The 18,087-nt window shown below is 43.7% G+C and overlaps 2 protein-coding genes across 2 annotated transcripts in view; both read left to right on the forward strand.

Annotated features, from left to right (window-relative positions):
- PELP1 (proline, glutamate and leucine rich protein 1) overlaps positions 1 to 16,269 on the forward strand; it is a 34,442-nt gene extending 18,173 nt beyond the window's left edge. The window contains exons 6-17 of the mRNA XM_043999321.1: positions 11,057 to 11,116; positions 11,571 to 11,721; positions 12,193 to 12,322; positions 12,598 to 12,685; positions 12,932 to 13,020; positions 13,104 to 13,220; positions 13,363 to 13,510; positions 13,665 to 13,824; positions 13,921 to 13,976; positions 14,175 to 14,381; positions 14,677 to 15,981; positions 16,111 to 16,269. Coding sequence (XP_043855256.1) covers positions 11,057 to 11,116; positions 11,571 to 11,721; positions 12,193 to 12,322; positions 12,598 to 12,685; positions 12,932 to 13,020; positions 13,104 to 13,220; positions 13,363 to 13,510; positions 13,665 to 13,824; positions 13,921 to 13,976; positions 14,175 to 14,381; positions 14,677 to 15,981; positions 16,111 to 16,206 — 2,607 coding nt within the window. The 3' untranslated portion in view covers positions 16,207 to 16,269. The remainder of the gene's footprint in view (positions 1 to 11,056; positions 11,117 to 11,570; positions 11,722 to 12,192; positions 12,323 to 12,597; positions 12,686 to 12,931; positions 13,021 to 13,103; positions 13,221 to 13,362; positions 13,511 to 13,664; positions 13,825 to 13,920; positions 13,977 to 14,174; positions 14,382 to 14,676; positions 15,982 to 16,110) is intronic.
- LOC122752511 (polyunsaturated fatty acid lipoxygenase ALOX15-like) overlaps positions 1 to 18,087 on the forward strand; it is a 66,771-nt gene that overhangs the window by 13,155 nt on the left and 35,529 nt on the right.

Here is an 18,087-nt window from a genome sequence, read left to right on the forward strand (position 1 = left end):
TCTGCTTTCTAATTCATTCTGCCATCTTCCATTTTATGGGTAAGCTTATCTTAGTCACATTCAAAGTTATGATTATTGTTTGTTTCCATTTATCCTGTTCTCTTATATTTTTTCTTCTCTTAGTTCCCTGTTTTCTTTTTTATCACAAGTTCTTAACATTTCTTGGTTTCCACTTAACACCTTCTTACACTTCCCAACTCCATGTGCTAATACTCTTCATCAGTCTGCTTGCTTTGAAGAAAACCCAATACCTTACTTGTTCAGTGAGGAAAAAAGAATCCTGTCTTAATGAAAGAAAAGATTGTCCTGTTATTTTCAAGTAGATATAGAAAAACAAAACAAATGGCTATCAAATTGTGGACAAATAGAGATTCTGCCAAACCTTCTTGAATAAATAATGAGTCATTTATAATTAGTATATATTTGTATATTAGTATATTAGTGTATATTTGCAGTGTCAATGAGGGCTGACAAAGGGTTTGCAGATGATTTGTATCTGTTAAATGCACTGGTTGTAACAATAGTTTATGCTTTAAATAATTTTTTTTTGTGTTTATAAAGCACTTTTATCACAATATCCTGTCAGGTTAGTTTAGGTATTATTATACTCATATGGAGCCCATTTAAACCCCCAGATTTTTTTTTCCGGTTAAACTTTTGTCTAGCAGTGCTTCCCCGCCATGTAGTTGTTTTTTAAATACAGGTTTTCAAAACAAAACAAAATATAGGTTTATAACTTAATATTTTTTCTATTATATTTAATCTTAATAAAATTTGGCCCATTTTTCTCATTGATTTTCTTGAATCCCATTTTTGCTGTCTGGGTATGTCCACTGTCACTCCTTATGTTAGCTGTCAATTTTATTAGCCTGCTATCTGTGACCTTCTCTCCTACTAATTCATAAAGATAGCAAAAGAGCATAAAGACACCTGAGAAGACCTAGTCACTTCACCAACTTCAGCTCATTTTATGGGCTTAATTTAATGTGCTCTTGATTTGCTCCTCAAGGATATTTTGAAAGACTTTGTCAAGTCACTTGCAGAAATGCAGATGTATTTTACAACATTCCCCTGTCAGAAATTGGATTGGTTTTTGTTTGGTTGAATCCATCTCTTCAAGACCCTGGTTGGGGTTTTCTTGGCAAAGATACTGAATTGGTTCACCATTTCCTTTTTCCAACTCATGGGGGGGGGGGGACAATGAGGGATAAGTGACTTGTCCAGGGTCACACAGCTAGTAAGTTGTCAAGCGTCTAAGGCTGGATTTGAGCTCAGGTTCTCCTGAATCCAGGGCCCGTGCCTTATCCACTGCACCACTTAGCTGCCCCTGTCCAACTCATTTTTACAGTTGAGGAATTGAGGCAAACAGGGTTAAGTGACTTGCCCAGGTCATGAAAAGTGCTCTAATTTGTGCTCTATCTACTGGGCCACGGAGCTGCCCCAAATTAGGTCAGTGTTGCTTATTTAATTGTATTTATTTTTCCAGTCTGGCACGCATTTGTGATCTTTACAAAATAGCATTCTGCTATGGTTAGGTTCTGTTGTGTTCAGTTTGGGGCACTACTTGTGTTGAAAGGTTATTGACAAGAGGGAAGCACAACCAGAGGAGTGTTCTGGTAGTGTCTGAAAACTCTACCATGTTAGAAGTGATTTAGGGGCCCCTGGGGGTAATAGTCTAGGAAAGAGAAAACCTATAAATGTGATTGCTTTATTCAAATATTTGAAGGGCTGTCTTAAGGGATTAAACATTTGCCAGGAGGAGGCAGCTCTAGGGGATTCAGTGGAGGCAGCTCTGGGCTCCTTCCTCAGATACTCACTAGCTGTGTGACCCCAGACAATTGACTTAATTTTTCTTAGCCTCTGTTTCCTCATCTGTAAAATGGAGATAACAATCCTGGACCAAATAAGATCATATATGTAAAGTGCTTTGAAAATTGTAAAGCTAGTTGTTAAACTCTGTACCTCTAGGGGGCAGAACTGTATCAGATAAATGGTGTTAAGAAAGTTTTCAACCATGGACTGGATTATGGGGGAATTTTAGCTTTGTCTTTAGTTTTATGCCATGGTGATTTCCTCTTAGCCACTACACTTTCCATTGAACCCCTCCCAGCAAGAGAAAAACAAAATCTAGGCAAAGTTCCTAATAAGTCTTCTGGAATATTCTTAAGCCTTCTCTTTACCAAGAGGAGGAAGGGATAATTCTGTCAGCTTAGTCCATGGCTTCCATTATGTCCCAGCTAAAATCCCACCTTCTATTGGAAGACTTCCGCAGCCCTTCTTAGTTCCAGTGCTTTCCTCTGTTAGTTATTTCCTAATTATCCTGTATCTTTTGCATATATTTGCATGTTAGCTCTTCCATTAGATTTTTTTTCCTGATAAAAGTATTTTATTATTTTCCAGTTACATGTAGAGATAGTTTTCAACATTTGTTTTTATAAGATTTCTAGTTTCAAATTTTTCTCCCTCTCCCCTCCCCAAGACAGCAAGTAATCTGATATAGGTTACATATGTACAATAACATTGAACATTTCTGCATTAGTCATGTTATAAGAGAAGAATCAGAGCAAAACGGAAAAACCTCAAAAAAGAAAAATGACACTAAAAACAAAAGAAATAGTACCCCATTAGATTTTAAGCTCCTTGAGGACAGGAACTGTCTTTATGTCTCTTTTAAAAATCTCCAGCAAGTAGCACAGTGCCTGGCACATAGTAGGTGCTTAATAAATGCTAATTGATTGGTCTTTTCAGATTATTTTTATTTTATTTTTATAGATATGCAAACTGAGACCCAGAGAAAGTCAAGTTAATTATATGGCCAGTTCTGAACCCCACCCTACCTTTTTTTTTGCAGGGCAATGGGGGTTAAGTGACTTGCCCAGGGTCACACAGCTAGTATCAAGTGTCTGAGGCCGGCTTTGAACTCAGGTACTCCTGAATCCAGGGCCAGTGCTTTACCACTGCGCCATCTAGCTGCCCAACCCTACCCCTTTTAAAAAAACAAATAATGTCATAGATCTATGATTGCATTTGAAGGATCTTAGAGATCCTCAATTCATTTTACAGCAAATGAGGAAACTGAGTTCTAGAGAATTCAAGTGATTTGTTCAAAGGTAAGTCACATATGCTTGTTGACTTACTTTGGATTATATCACTCTGTAGAAAAGAAAAGACTTGGGTGGAAAATTACTTTGGTAAACATTATTAATTAGTTGTTTGAGAACTTGGATTTGAACCTAGGTCCTATGACTCAAAATCCAGTATTCTTTCTATAACATTCTACTGCCTCCGTCTTGATTCAAAGGCCTTCCACTGTTCGTCTTCCCTTTTTGCCAAGGCAACTCTCTCTACATACACCCTTAAAGTTCCCTCCTTCTCTAGGAGATCCATTTTCATTATCACATTATTATCCCCCCTCCCCTATTTTTTTTTTTTGCAGGGGGGAAAAAAATCTTTATTTTAAACTTTTTCCAAAAATGTAAAAATGTCTAAAAATACTTAATTTGGTTTCTAAATAAAATCATTTAACTACCATCTACCCCACTCAGGAGGAAGGGCCATGGAAGGGATAATCTGTTCTTCTACTCCCTTGGCCCCTTCCCACCACCCCACTCTCACAACCTTCTATATGAGGGTGAAAAAAGCCTAGAGCAAAGAGGTCTTGGGGCGGGGGGTGGAAGTCTGGTTTGTACTGGGGCAATATCCCACCCTAGATACTGGGACCTCAGAATGGGGGGTCCTTCTGAACTCCCCCTATTCTTAACCTCACCTGATCTAGCCTTCTCTGCTAGCTAGCAGAGATAGATTTATATCTCTTTCCTTCTCAACTAAATTTCCTCTTTTTTTTTTTGGCGGGGCATTGAGGGTTAAGTAACTTGCCCACAGTTAACACTGCTAGTAAGTATCAAGTGTTTGAGGCTGGATTTGAACTCAGCTCCTTCTGAATCCAGGGACAGTGCTTTATCCACCTAGCTTCCCCTCAGCTAAATTTCCTGAGAAATAAATGCATCCATGTTCTCTTTTCTCAAATTGAGGGAATCATCAACTACTTTTTGGATAAAAGCATATATATTGGGGCAGCTAGGTGGCCCTGGAGTCAGGAGGACCTGAGTTCAAATTGGGCCTCAGACACTTAACACTTACTAGCTGTGTGACCTTAGGCAAGTCACTTAACCCCAATTGCCTCACTTAAAAAAAAAACCAAAACCAAAACCATATATATCATTATATTTTTCCCCAGTCCTCCACTCCTAACTTTCCTATTACTGTTGAGGATATCACCACCTCAAATTTCATCATCACTCTCACCCCACATATCTAAACTCTTGTCAAATCTTGTTTTCACCTTCACAGCATCTTGTATATACATCCTCTTTTTCCCCCACTTACAACCATCACTATAGTACGGGCTTTTATCACTTCTGGGCTTTGGCAATAGCTGTCTCTCTCATTGGTCAGTTTGATTCAAATCTCTTTCACCACTCTAGTATATCTTCCACTCAGCTACCAAAGTGATTTTCCTAAAGTAGAGTTCTTTTTTTTTCTTTAATTTTTTCCCCTTTTATTCAAGTTTTCTTGTACAAAATAACTAATATGGTAATGTTTTACATAATTGCACATGTATAACCCATATATGACTTTATCACCTCAGTGAGGGGGAGGGGATGAAAGGAAGGAGGGATAAAAATTGGAACTAAAAAGTATAAATAAAAATGATTATTATTTAAAAAAAGAAATATCATTGTTCAAACTGGGAAAGTAGAAATGAACCATATTAGATGAATTACCACCAAAATGCCACCATGTTTTGAACATCTATGGTAAGATCAGAGATGTGTAAAACATGGGTTACAATAGATAAGGAAAAAGTAGATTTTCAAAATCTTGTTACAAATATGAACATAAAATAAAACTAAGGGTTTATTTTTTTAAAGAAATGAAACAGAGGGGGGCAGCTAGATGGCACAGTGGATAGTTCAAATCCAGCCTCAGACACTTAACACTTACTAGCTGTGTGACTCTGGGCAAGTCACTTAACCCCAATTGCCTCACCCAAAAAAAGGAAAAAAAGAAAGAAATGAAACAGAGAAAATCATCAATCATGTTGCTTTAGGTGGCCTCTTTTGCCTATTATATTACTCCCTGTAATAAAAACCATCTTTTTTCAGTCCTACGTGTTTTTCACCTAAAGTAGAGTTCTGACCATGTTCATTCTGTCCTACCCATGTCCTCTCCTAACTCCCCCCCAATCACTAAATTTCAGTGGCTCCTTATTAGCTTTAGGATCAAAAATAAAATTTTCTCTTTGGCATTTGGAGACAGCTAGGTGGCTCAATGGATAAAGCACAGGGCTTAGATTCAGGAAGACTTGAATTCAAATCTAGCTTCAGACATTTACTAGCTGTATGACCCTGGGCAAATTACTTAGCCTCTGTTTGCTTTAATCCACTGGAGAAGGAAATGGCAGTCCACTCCAATGTCTTTGCCAAGAAAACCCCATGGACAGCATTGGCATGCTATGGTCCACTGGGACATGAAGAGTCAGACACGACTAAGCAACAGCTTTGACATTTAAAGCCCTTCACAACCAGACTGAGAGAGAGAGAGAGAGAGAGAGAGAGTGTGTGTGTGTGTGTGTGTGTTTATAGTTAATTGTATGTTATCGCTTCCATTAAAATATGAGCTTTGTAAAAGCTGGGATGTTTTGGGGGTTTTTGCCATTGTTTGTATTCTCAGGTTATTAGCATTGCCCCTGACATTATAGTAAGTGCTTAATAAATGCTTATTTATTGACATTCTGCTTCTCAGGGAGTAGGTTGAAGTTTATGTTGGCACAGTGATGGAAAAAAAATCTCTTAGCAAATTGCTTTGGTAAATGTTATAATTCACTTGATTGAGAACATTTCTTTTCCTCCCTAAGAATGTTAACTTTTAAACTTAAGATAAAAGTTACCAAAATGAGTTGTTTTAGTCTTTAAGGAAATTTTTTAAAATGTTGTTTTTTAAAAGTTTAAAAGGGACACAGCAGGACAAAAACTGTTTCGGTCCCTCGATGTGGCCTCCTACAGAAGAGCAGACTGCTGTGTCCTGATCTTTGATGTGACTGCCCCCAACACATTCAAAACTCTTGACAGTTGGAGAGATGAATTTCTCATCCAAGCTAGTCCCAGGGATCTTGAAAACTTCCCCTCTGTTGTATTGGGAAACAAGATTGACCTAGAAAACAGACAAGTTACCACAAAACGAGCACAGGCCTGGTACTACAGCAAAAATAACATCCCATACTTTGAGATCAGTGTGCAGCAGGCTTTCCAAACCATTGCACGAAATGCACTTAAACAGGAGACAGAGGTGGAGCTGTACAACAAATTCCCTGAGCGCATCAAACTGGACAAGAACAACCCAGCAAAAGCTTCTGCTGAGAGCTGCAGCTGCTGAAGAGGTCCTGGTGGGCGAGGTAGAGCACAGAGCCCTTCACAAACCAATATCACACTTATGCCTTCAGACACAAGCCCCCTCTCCTGTTCAAACAAGAAATCAATTCTCCCATTTCTAGCTGCCAAAAAATGTCACCCCGATCTGCCATGAGCAAACACGATCCCATTTCTGTACATAGTTCCATGGGTGTCAGCCCCACCACATCAGATGTTCTGTGTGCTAGCAGGACTGTTCATTGGTGGAAAGAAGTAGTTCTGATGTGGACTGGACATTGGAAACACTTCCACTTGTCCAATGGAGAAAAACTGTTGACAGTTAATCTGTGTATAATTAGTTACCTGGTTTTTAAAACTGTCTTATTTTTTTCCTTCTCACTGTAGTTCATTGCAAGCTCACACCCAGTTTAACTAGGTGGAGTTTTGTATGTATCTGTTAATGCTTGTTACTTTTAACTAATCATCTTTTTATAGTATCCATTTATTATGTAATGCTTCTTAGGAAAAATCTCATAGTAATGTTAATATATGCAACCAATTAAAATGTATAAATTAGTGTAAGGAAAAAAACAAACCAAAAAAAGTTCACCATGACCTTTTTGGGGGGGACAGGGGGGGTTAGGACAATGGCAAATAAGTCTTAAGTATTCATTAAGACAAAGGCAGAACTTCTCTTAGGTAACACTCCCAATAGCAGGTGTTTTCAGATTAAAATGATACCTCTGCTTGAAAAATATAGTGTAATTCAGAATATTTATTTCCCAGGGAATAATTTTTGTTTAGTTGTATCTCTTATAAAGTTTTCTTTAAACTGGTTTTACCTCTTTACTTTCTGAGACGGTTCCTCTTGGCCATTATACATCATAAGATTTTACAGAGGGGCAGCTAGGTGGTGCAGTGGAAAAAGCACCGACCCTAGATTCAGGAGGACCCGAGTTAAAATCCGGTCTCAGACACTTGACACTTATTAGCTGTGTGACCCTGGGCAAGTCACTTAACCCTCATTGGGCCCCCCCCCCCAAAAAAAAAGAATTTTACAGATCTGCTTGTTTAACTTGGTGTTGGTGCCTTTGGCACCCATTCTGTTGCTGTTTGGCATCCTAGAATCTGTTTTTAAAAAGCAACAACAACAACAAGAATGAAAAATAGTTGAAACAATTTAACCCAGAACTATCAAATGATTGAAAATAAAGAATTGGAAATGGACATCAGAAATGACATTAACACTATAATAATTTTATCTAGGAATTTAACCAATGTAAATCAATTGGCACACCACAGAGACGAAGAAAACCCAGCATCTTAGTCAGCAGATATCTGTAAATTCTTTCATGAGCAGTATTATTTCATAAAGCAGAGAGAAGTAGTAGAGGATAAAATCAAGTTTAAGGTCATCCTAAGAACATTAAAAGAGAGCGGATAGAGTCAAGAAGACTCCTTTTCCCAAGTTCACATCCAGTCTCAGACACTTAATATGACCTGGGCAAGTCACTTAACCATTTGCCTCATCTGTAAAGTGAGCTGGCAAAGGAAATGGCAAACTATTCTGATATCTTTCCCAAGAAAATCCCAAATGGGGTCACAGAGTCAGACTCAACTGTGAAATGACTGAACAGAAACAAAGAGCATTCATAATAGAATAAGGACTACACACAGAAGGAAACTAGAAAAGGTTTTAACAAATTGTTTTCTACGTCTAGGACTATGGAGCCACCCACATATCCACAAATCTTCTGTATTTTACTGTCTTTAATGGGAGACCCAGGAGTTTGATAGATAACCCAGCACACTTGGACTGGAACATCAGAGTCCTGGATGCTTTTACAGTAGAGGAAGAAATGGAACTGACAGGAACAAACTCAAGGAAAGCCCTAGACTTTTAACAGATTTTTATAGAAGAGATCCATGATGGAGCAATACAGTTTTTCTCTCAAGCTTCTAAACTTTCTTCTTCATATCCAAAGTAGTCAAAGTCTTTTGGCTTACCTGTCATTTAGGTATGTCCTGACCCCTATGTTCTCTATTAAGATGCAGTAAAGTGCTGGGAGCTTGGAGTCTAGACCTCTGTCACCAACTCAAATCATTTCTCTTTTTTGGATCTTAGATTGATGTTTAAGGTCCCTTTCAGCTCTGACATTCTTGTGCGTCTGCTTTTTTTGAAGCAGGTTGTAACCATCTGGATTAATGAGCTTTGTATAAGTCAACTCATTAAATACACTTTGCCAGCTAATCTATATACCACTTGCAAAGTATGTTTAACTTAAGGAAATCATGGCTTGCTTTTTTCAATAAAACCTCATTTGTTTTGAGGAACTTCTTAGTTCCTAGTATCTGAGTTTCTTAGCTGTCCCTTGCTATGTCTGGTTGGCCCCTTGATTGCGAACGCCCAAGATAAGGGCTCATTTTTTGCAGTTTTCCCAAGGACTTGAATTTTTTGTAACATTTGTATATTTGAAATGTATTTGCACTTCTAAGAAAAATAAGAGCTCCCCTTTCTTCTGATTAGCCAAAGAACTGTGAGAGTCTTGCCAACTTGACCCCCTAATGATTCCTCTGAAGGGAAGATTATCCAACATTGCAGGGTGTATTCTATCCCTAGTGTTTACTTATCCCACCCACTCTTTGTTGCCAAAGCATTAAAACAGTTCCTCAGAATTAGGGAGGTGGCTATTTTGGCTTTTAACCAAAGCAGAGTCAGATTTTCAGAAATTAAATGTAACAAGTGAATTTTAGTTCATTCTTACAAATGTCTCTGCTCAAATCAGAATCAATCAACTTTGTGTCTTTTAAGTCAAATTATCAGCTACCTCTGTTGCAGGGGAGGGATAAACCAATAACTTTGCCATAGGAACTCAGCTTTGTTGATTAATGTAGACCTTAGCAACTATCTGAGAAATGATACTTTTAGGAAAACTAGAATTTTTATTTGTTACTGGATATGAGTTTTCAATGATATCTATGTCAAGTGTAGAAATGTTTTTAGAATCAAAACTAAAGTGATTTCTGGGCTTTCTGTCTACTTTATATTTCTTATCTATTCTCATTCAGTCTAGATAATAAAAATGTTAAGATTATTCATTCATTGTTGTATGGTAAATAGGAACACTATCATAAGGAGAAGCTTTCTAGAAATAGAATATGCTGCCCAGGAGTTCATGAGTTCCTCTACACTTGGAGATCTTTGAGTGGAAGCTTATCAGGGATGATGAAGAAGAGATTTCTGGTCAGGTTTGAGTTGGAATGAAGGTTCTTTGAGGTTCTTTCAGTTTTTGTGATTCTGGGATTCTGGTGACTCGTCTGTCCAAAACGAACTGACCTTTGAAGGGAGTCAAGGATTCTAAGACCAAAAGATAGGGGCAGATTGTAGGCATGGGAGATAGATAGCCTGTGCAAGTGCCCAGATGTAGGAGGTGGGGTATGGAGTATGGAACTATTAAGTATAGTTTGGCTAGAACCCAGAGTGCATAAAAGGGAGTAATGAAATGATGGCCCAGGTCATGGAAAGGCCTCCAGACTGAGAAATTTGTGGTACATCCTAGAGACAATGGGGAGCCACTGAAGGGTTTTGATAATGGGGAAGGATAAGAGGGTAATAAGCATTTCTATAGCACTTACTATGTACCAGGCACTGTGCTAGATGCTTTTTACAAATATATTACTTCATCCTCACAACAGTTATGCAAGGTAGGTGCTATTATCTTTTCCATTTTACAGTTGAGGAAGCTGAGATAAACAGAGGTTAAGCAACTTGCCCAGGGTCATGAAGCTAGTGAGTGTCTGCTTGACCCTAGGTCTTCTGGACTCCAGGCCTAGCAGGCTATCCACTGCCCCACCAACTGTCTCTGAGAGATATGCTCAGACCTATGCCTTAGGAATAGTCTTTTTGTAGATGTGTGGAGGTTGATTTGGAAAGGAGAGAGGTGAAAACTTTTATCATAAGTTCAAGCAGGAGGTGATAGAGTAGTAGCCATGCAAGTGAAAAGAGAAGTAGAATTGGAGTCATCCAAGCCTAGAATCCCTAGTTTTGAACCTGGTTGGTGATGCCCTCAACAGAAATAGGGAAATTGTAGAGGCAGGGACAGGTTCAGGAGGGAAGCTAGTCTTGTTTTGGACATGTTACAAAAGAGTCTGTACTCACTGCCTTTCCCAGTATATTTCCCAGTGCCCAGACAGTCTACTCATTTTTCCTCTGAAACATCCCTTGTGTATTGCTGTTGCAGTAACTATGGCTCCTACTAGCTGGTCCTCTGCCTGAGATGCCCTCTTTGATTCTTCCCACCCATCATCTAAATTCTTCTTGTTCTTCAAAACACAGTTAAGGGATTGACTCATGTCTGGAAAAATGTCAGGAGAGGAAAGAGGGGAATGAATGGAGACAAACTTGATTCTAGATAAAAAAGAGAAATGGTGCTTCTTGAGCTCTTCCCACTTTCCTAAGAGCTGCTGTCCTGGTGATCCACAGTATATAAGCCCGGGGTTCATTTGTTGCCATTAGGCAGGATGAGATTGTCTCAATGTTCCTCACTTCCTCTTTTTGGTAAATACTAATTAAGATTTTAAGGATTGTTGGGGGGAGTGGGGGAAGGAATTCCTTTATCCTTCTCAATAATTCCCTTTCCCTCTAGGGAAAACTGGCCTCCTTTTTCCTATCCAGAGTTGAAGCCTTGAGCCCTCAACTCCAGCAGGTAAAAGGGTTGTGGGGAGGACAGAATAATGGAAGCTGGCAAGGGTAGGGTGGGTAAGGATGCAGAAATAGTTAGATCTCCCTGCATTTCACTTTATGGCAGTCATATAAAATACAAGGTCCCTAGTGTTGGGATGATTCTGTATCTTTGCCCATACAGTCCTCCCCTTTAACTTTTTCTCTTGCCTCTGGCTTATTCTAGTCTAAGATTTGTCTCTCCTTCCTACTCAACCCACATAGACACCTCTGCTACTTCCTTGTCTCTTCCCGTTTATGTCTGTCTTCTGAGCTCATTGTGTCTTGGTCTTCCTTTCTTCCTTTGTTTCCCTCAGGTTTAGAATCGATTTTCCACCACCATCCCCCACCCCCATTCCATGTTTCTCACTGGTACTTGGGGAGGATCACAGAGTGATTCCCTTGGGTGACCCAGTTCCTGACTCTCCTCCCTACTATAGTTGGCGTGTGAGTGTTACGCGAGGTTGCCTGCCCTGGGGGCTGGCTTCTCCCAGGGCCTGAAGCACACAGAGAGCTGGGAACAAGAGTTACATTGTCTACTGGCCTCACTACATGGCCTTTTGGGGGCCCTCTACGAGGGTGCTGAGACTGGTACGGTTGGGTCAGGATGAGTGGCTGGGACATGGTGGGGTTGGTAGGGTTTGATTGCTGTGGTCCTTGGGAAGGCGGTGATTCAAAGGGTGGGGAGGGAGATTGTTGCCAGAATGGCATGGTTGGGGATTGTGGGATGACAGGAAAGGGGTCATTCAGTCTGATTATCTCTTGCCTCCTGGGGGAAAATCACCCCTTCTGCTCAATAAGGCAAAGCTAGAGGTGGGATCTGGGAAAGCTTGAGAAGTTCTCATTTTGTTGGAATGAACAGAATAGGACATGTGGAGATGAACAGCCTGCCTGCTTTGGGCATGAGTGTGAGGCTACTTAATCTGGGCAGGGTAGACTGAATCTGGGACAGTATCTTGGCATTGAATTTTTGGGAAACGGGCACAGTTTGGCAAAGGAATGACTAAAAGTAGGGAGTTTTATTGGCTGTCACTCTGTATGTGTGTGTGTATGTGTGTCCAGCCCCGATACAATATGAAGGTCCTGGAGTGGAGCTGCTGCTGCCACCCCCTGCAGATAATGATGTTCATGGTCTTCTCCAGCTTCGACAGAGGTTTTCAGGGCTGACCCGATGCCTGGGGCTCATGCTCAGGTGTGGGAAAGGGAATGATATGGTATGGGGAGGTGGGAATGGAGGGGAGAATGATAAAGATTGAAGAGGGGAGGACCTGGAAAGAGGCAGAGTGAGAGGCTGAGTCAGGAGGGTTTCAGATTCAGCTCTTGCTTGGGTGTCCTCGGGGGTGAGGGAAACATAAGAAATGGTGCTGGTCAGGGCCCAGGGAAGCACTGAAAGGACCAGAGGAAAAAAGGGTTGGTTGCTTGGAGGATCCAGGACTGATAGCATCTTGTCCCTGCCTCCACTTACAGCTCAGAATTTGGGGCACCAGTGTCTGTGCCAGTGCAGGACATACTGGACATTATCTGCCGGACCCTCAGTGTTAGTGGCAAGAACATTGTAAGTGAAGAACTACTCATCTTATCTCCATAGACCACCTGTGCTGTCCTCACCTGCCCTAGGATCCCCTGACTCCCTAAGAATCAGGGCTTCTTATACTCCCTGGCTTCCTCTCCAGAAATGTCTGTCCCTTTCCCCTTTTCTTTATCTCCTTTCTCCATTGCCTCCTTATCCTCTTTGCCCCACCCCCACCTCACCTCCAGCCTGCCCTTGCCCCATGAACATACTGATTTTTCTCCTGACCAGAGCTGGCTGGGGGATGGTCCTTTAAGACTACTGCTGTTGCCCTCTATCCACCTGGAGGCCCTGGATCTGCTCTCTGCCCTTATCCTTTCGTGAGTGTGACTGGGGAGAGGGGACTTGTTTGAGGGAGTTGGGAAGTGTTCTCAGTGTTCATATTCTCCCCTCACTCTTCCAGGTGTGGGAGTCGACTTGTTCGATTTGGGGGACTTATCTGCCGCCTGCTTCCCCAGGTCCTTAGCACCTGGAGTGCTGGGCGAGACCCCCTTCCCCCGGGGCAGGAGAGACCTTATAGGTAATGAGGCTCTAGGAGTGTCTAGAGTTGCTTTGGGGAGAGTAGGTGGGGTATAGGAAGAAGTTAACTGAGAGGATTGTGTGAGAGGAGTGGAGAAAACAGACCCCGTTCACACCCGTAACTCTCTCCCTTTGTCTCCCAGTGCAGTCCGGGCGAAGGTGTACTCAGTGCTGGAACTATGGGTACAGACCTGTGGGGCTGGGGCTGGGGTACTCCAGGGTGGAGCTCAGTCTGAGGCTCTGCTCACTCACCTGCTTAGTGACATCTTCCCACCTGCTGATGCCCTCAAGGTGAGGCCTGAGTCTTCAACCTCAGTCTCTCCCAACCTGACCTACCTCCTTTATTCCTTTCCTTCTTTTTTATTTATCATACTTTCTAACTTAACCACTAATAATACTCTTCCTGCCCCCTCTCCACCTCCCACCCCCCATCCCCGTCCCCAAGCTTCGTGGTCCCCGGGTCACCCAAGATGGAGGATTGCAGTCTGGGAAGCCTAGCGCCCCCAAGAAACTAAAGTTGGATTCAGGGGAAGCTGTGGTCCCACCCATGCACAGGAAGGGGGATAGCAATGCCAACAGCGATGTCTGTACCACTGCCCTGAGAGGTGAGGCTCCTTGACAGCACTGGGAAAAATTTTCTCTAATCTGGGGGAGTAAGCCCAGTTTCCCTCACTCACATGAACCCCTTCCCATCCTCCCAGGTTTGAGCCGGACCATCCTCATGTGCGGGCCCCTCATCAAGGAAGAGACTCACAGAGTTGGTCCCCTGCATCGGGATCTTGGGTTTGGGGTGGGGGAGTGAAGGGGTGAAGCCTGGAATGTTGGTTACTAGAGTGCCTGGCCTTTTCTCCCTTCTTCCCCCTGTAATATGTTGTCTTTGGTGGTAGAATTGAGGGAGGAGAGGGAGTGGGGGGGTTGTCGCTTAGTATGTGACCTCTCTTTTTGACTCCCCCAGCGACTCCATGAGCTGACATTGCCCATGGTGATGGGTACCCAACAGGGTGAGATTCCCGGAGGTTCTCCCTATACCAGTGCCCGATGTCGCCGAGAGCTCTACCGCCTGCTCCTCGCTCTATTGCTGGCACCAGCACCACAATGCCCTCCCCCCCTCACCTGTGCCCTGCAAGCCTTCTCCCTTGGCCAGCGTGAGGAGAACCTTGAGGTACCTACCTCTGAATGCCCTCACTTCTCTGGGAGATACTCCCTCGTCTTCTAATATCTCACCTAGGTTTTCTGCCTGTCTTTGGGGACCCAGTCTCTCAATGGATGCTCCTTGCTCTCTTCCCTTTTGCCACATCTCAGGTCTTCCCTTGAGCTGGAGCTCAACTTGATTTTCTCCTTTTCTGGCTTTTCTGGTCCCTTTTCTGACTTGGCTCCTCTTAGATTCTTCCCTGCCCTTCTTGTCTTCTCTCCCATGGTGCTAATAGCCCCCATTTTCTCTCTTCTCCCTCCTCCAGGTCTCTTCCTTCTGCTCTGAGGCACTAGTGACCTGTGCTGCCCTGGCCCACCCTCGAGTCCCTCCTCTCCAATCCCCAGGTCCTTCCAGTCCCCCAAATGCTCCCCCAACTCAACCTGAGCCCCCTTCTCCCTTCCGGGCACCACCTTTCCATCCCCCCGGTCCTCGACCCCCAGCCTCTGCCACAGTTAACCACCTGGGCCTCCCTGGCCCAGGCTTGGTGTCTGTGCCCCCTCGACTTCTCCCTGGCCCCGAAAACCATCGGGCGGCCCTTAGTGAGGATTCTGCCCCAGCTCCTGCTGGGACATCCCCACCCTCCCAGCCCCCAGATGAGGCCTTTGGAGGGCGGCCTCCCCGACCAGCATTTGTTCATTATGAGAAGGAGGAAACATCGGATGTGGAGATCTCTCTGGAGAGTGACTCAGATGACAGTGTGGTGATTGTGCCAGAGGGCTTATTGCCCCTGCCCCCTGCCCCTCCCCAAGGTGGCACACCACCCCCGGCACCACCTGTTGCTACTGCTGCCTCCCCACCCCTGCCACCCAAAGAAGAGTCTGAGGAGCTGCCCCCTGCCCCTGGACCCCTCCCACCTCCACCGGGGCCTGCAGCTCTCCCACCACCCCAGCTGGTGGCTGAAGGGACACCTGGTGGGGCACCCCCTCCACTGGAAGAAGACTTAACAGTTATCAACATCAACAGCAGTGATGAGGAAGAGGAGGAGGAGGAGGAGGAAGAGGAGGAAGAGGAAGAGGACTTCCCAGAGGAAGAGGAGGAGGAGGAGGATGAAGAAGAATATTTTGAAGAGGAGGAGGAAGAGGAGGAAGAATTTGAAGAAGAGTTTGAGGAAGAAGAAGAAGGAGAACTGGAGGAAGAGGAGGAAGAGGAGGAAGAAGAGGAAGAAGAGGAAGAGCTAGAGGAGGTAGAATTTGAACCAGCAGAGGGTGAGGTAGAGGATAGGGGAGCCCCTCCCACAGATTCTTCCCCCCCTCCCCCTCCCTCAGAGCCTCCCAAGGAGGAGCCTGAGCCTGGCCTCCTGATGGAGGTAGAAGAACCTAGCACTGAGGAGGAAAAGGAGGGTGGTGGTGGTGCCCCTCCCCTGGCCCTCGAGGCTTCACCCCCTCGAGGAGAAAGGGAGGAGGAAGGTAGAACAGTTGTACCAGAAGCACCCCCTGCAGAAGAGCTGGCTGGAAATGAGCCCCCTGCCTTAAGCGGAGAGGGCACTGATGGGAGGGGCAATCAAGAGCTTCCCCCAGCCAAGGCTGCTGAGGCCACAGCAACAGAGATCGAAACAGCACCAGTGGGGGAGGTAAGAGGGCTGTGGACAGGAGGGGGGTGCTGGTGGTGGGTGGAGGAGGAAGAGGCTGCTTCTTAGGCTCGTTATAGATTCCAACCTTATCTATACTTCCCTTTTGTCTGTGGCTTTCTACCTCTCCAGAAGGAACAGGATGACACAGCCGCTATGCTGGCCGATTTCATTGACTGCCCCCCTGATGAAGAGAAGCCAACACCCCCACCTGAGCCTGACTCTTAGCACCCCCTCCACACTCACACCTCCCAGGTCTCCAACTTAAATAAAGTCATTATCTGTATATCAGCCACAGCCTTTGCTTCTACTTTTGCCTGCTGCACCCCAAACATTTTGTCTTAGAAGACAACTCAGACCTGGTGGGAGGAGACATTGGCCTTCGGTCTCCTTCTGCATTCACATCTCCTTCCATCTCTCTTCCTCTTCTCTCCTCCCTCTAACCATTTCTGTGGAGATCAAAGCTCAGCAGCCTCATCTTTTCTTTCCCATCAGTAGATGTTCTGGGCTCTGACCTTATCAGCATTTTTATAGAGTGCTTTCAGAATTCATAGTTATTGTTTTAACCCTCATAACAATAATAATAAGACCACAAAATGGCCTCTGGTAACTGGGCAGGGGGAGGGGGGTTCAGGTAAAATGTTCTCATTTTACAGGAATGAAAACTGAGACCCAGAGGAGAAATGACATAGAGAGGAAGGTCCCACAGAGGAATTGGGGATACAACATAGCAGGGTACACAAACCTGTGCCTGCATGTGAAGAGGAATGATGGGTCAGGGGGCAGACCCTGATAAGACAAGGCTTCTACACTTAAGAAGTTTGGTGTGGTCTGGTAGGGGAGGGGACATTTCATCTGAAATGGTTGGTAATCATTGGGTTATCTACAGAGAGTTAAAGTTGTCAAGGGACCATGGGGATGATGTGGTCCAGTCCCCAGGGTTATTAGGAGGCAGGCTCAAGAGAGGTAAGGTTGAATCACCGAGATTTCGCAACCTCAATTCTAAATCCAGTAATCCTTTCAGACAATATGTTCTGTCTCCAACTGGATTTCCTTTTAGGGGATAGACTTAAAGTAAGGACTCTGTTTGGAACAAGTAAGGCTGAAGGGGGATGACAGTTGAAGTTCATAAAGCGTGAAAGAGATGAGTGGGAGAGAGATGCTAGAATCTGCAAGTATTCTGAAGAATGAGCATAACCTCAACTCCAGCTGTTGTGAAGCTGGACAAATGCTGTTCATTTCTTCAGGGCTGCTGACAGCCAGCCTTTGATGCATTGAGTTTGCTCTCTGGGCAGAAAGTCTAGCAATGGCCTAGGAATTTGAAGGTGTGGATTCTAGTCCTAGCCCTTCCTTTGACTACTTGTACAACTTTGGATTAGGCACACTTTAGTTCTCATCTTTATGAGAGAGTTGGATGAGTTTATCTCTTAAGTCCCTCCTGACTCAGATTTAATAAACTATGACTTAAGTCATCTTCCCCAGCCACTTTCTAGCTTTGCCCTGGTAGCAAATCTGGACCCTTTCAGTTGCCCTATATCTGACCCTGTGTATGCAAGTGCCTGTATCTCAGGTTCTGTACAAATTGGGTGTGGTGGTTGCCCAGGAGTTGCTCAGATGCTATCTGGTATGTTGCAAAGAGCACCAGAGTTGGGAAACCAGAGGTCAGATCCTAGTTAGCTTCAAAAATGATTACTGTGTACATGGGCAAGTCCCATCATTTCTCTAGGTCTCAGTTTACTAATATGTAAAATGAGAAAGCTGGACTAGATGACTGGGGTAGGGGAGCAAAGATGAGTGGAGGGAAGGACTTCTAACTCCAGATCTGGGATCCTGGGACCACTAACTTCAGATTTCCTTCTATTGGGCTGAACGTAACATCCACCCTTTGTTCCTAATCCTGTAGCAAAACAGGAAACTGATCCTCAGGTCCATTTCCAAACTCCATCTTCTGTTTCTTCAGCTGATTCTCAAGTGTTACCAACTCTTATTTTGTCAGTATCCATAAAATATTTGAGGTTCCTAGAAAAGAATCTAAATCCTTTGGGTGTGTACTTTGACCTGAGCCAAGTAAGAGAATGCCATAACCTCCTCTGTATTAGATTGTGTGAT

This window comes from Dromiciops gliroides, chromosome 4, assembly GCF_019393635.1.
Source record: "Dromiciops gliroides isolate mDroGli1 chromosome 4, mDroGli1.pri, whole genome shotgun sequence".
Taxonomy (NCBI): domain Eukaryota; kingdom Metazoa; phylum Chordata; class Mammalia; order Microbiotheria; family Microbiotheriidae; genus Dromiciops; species Dromiciops gliroides.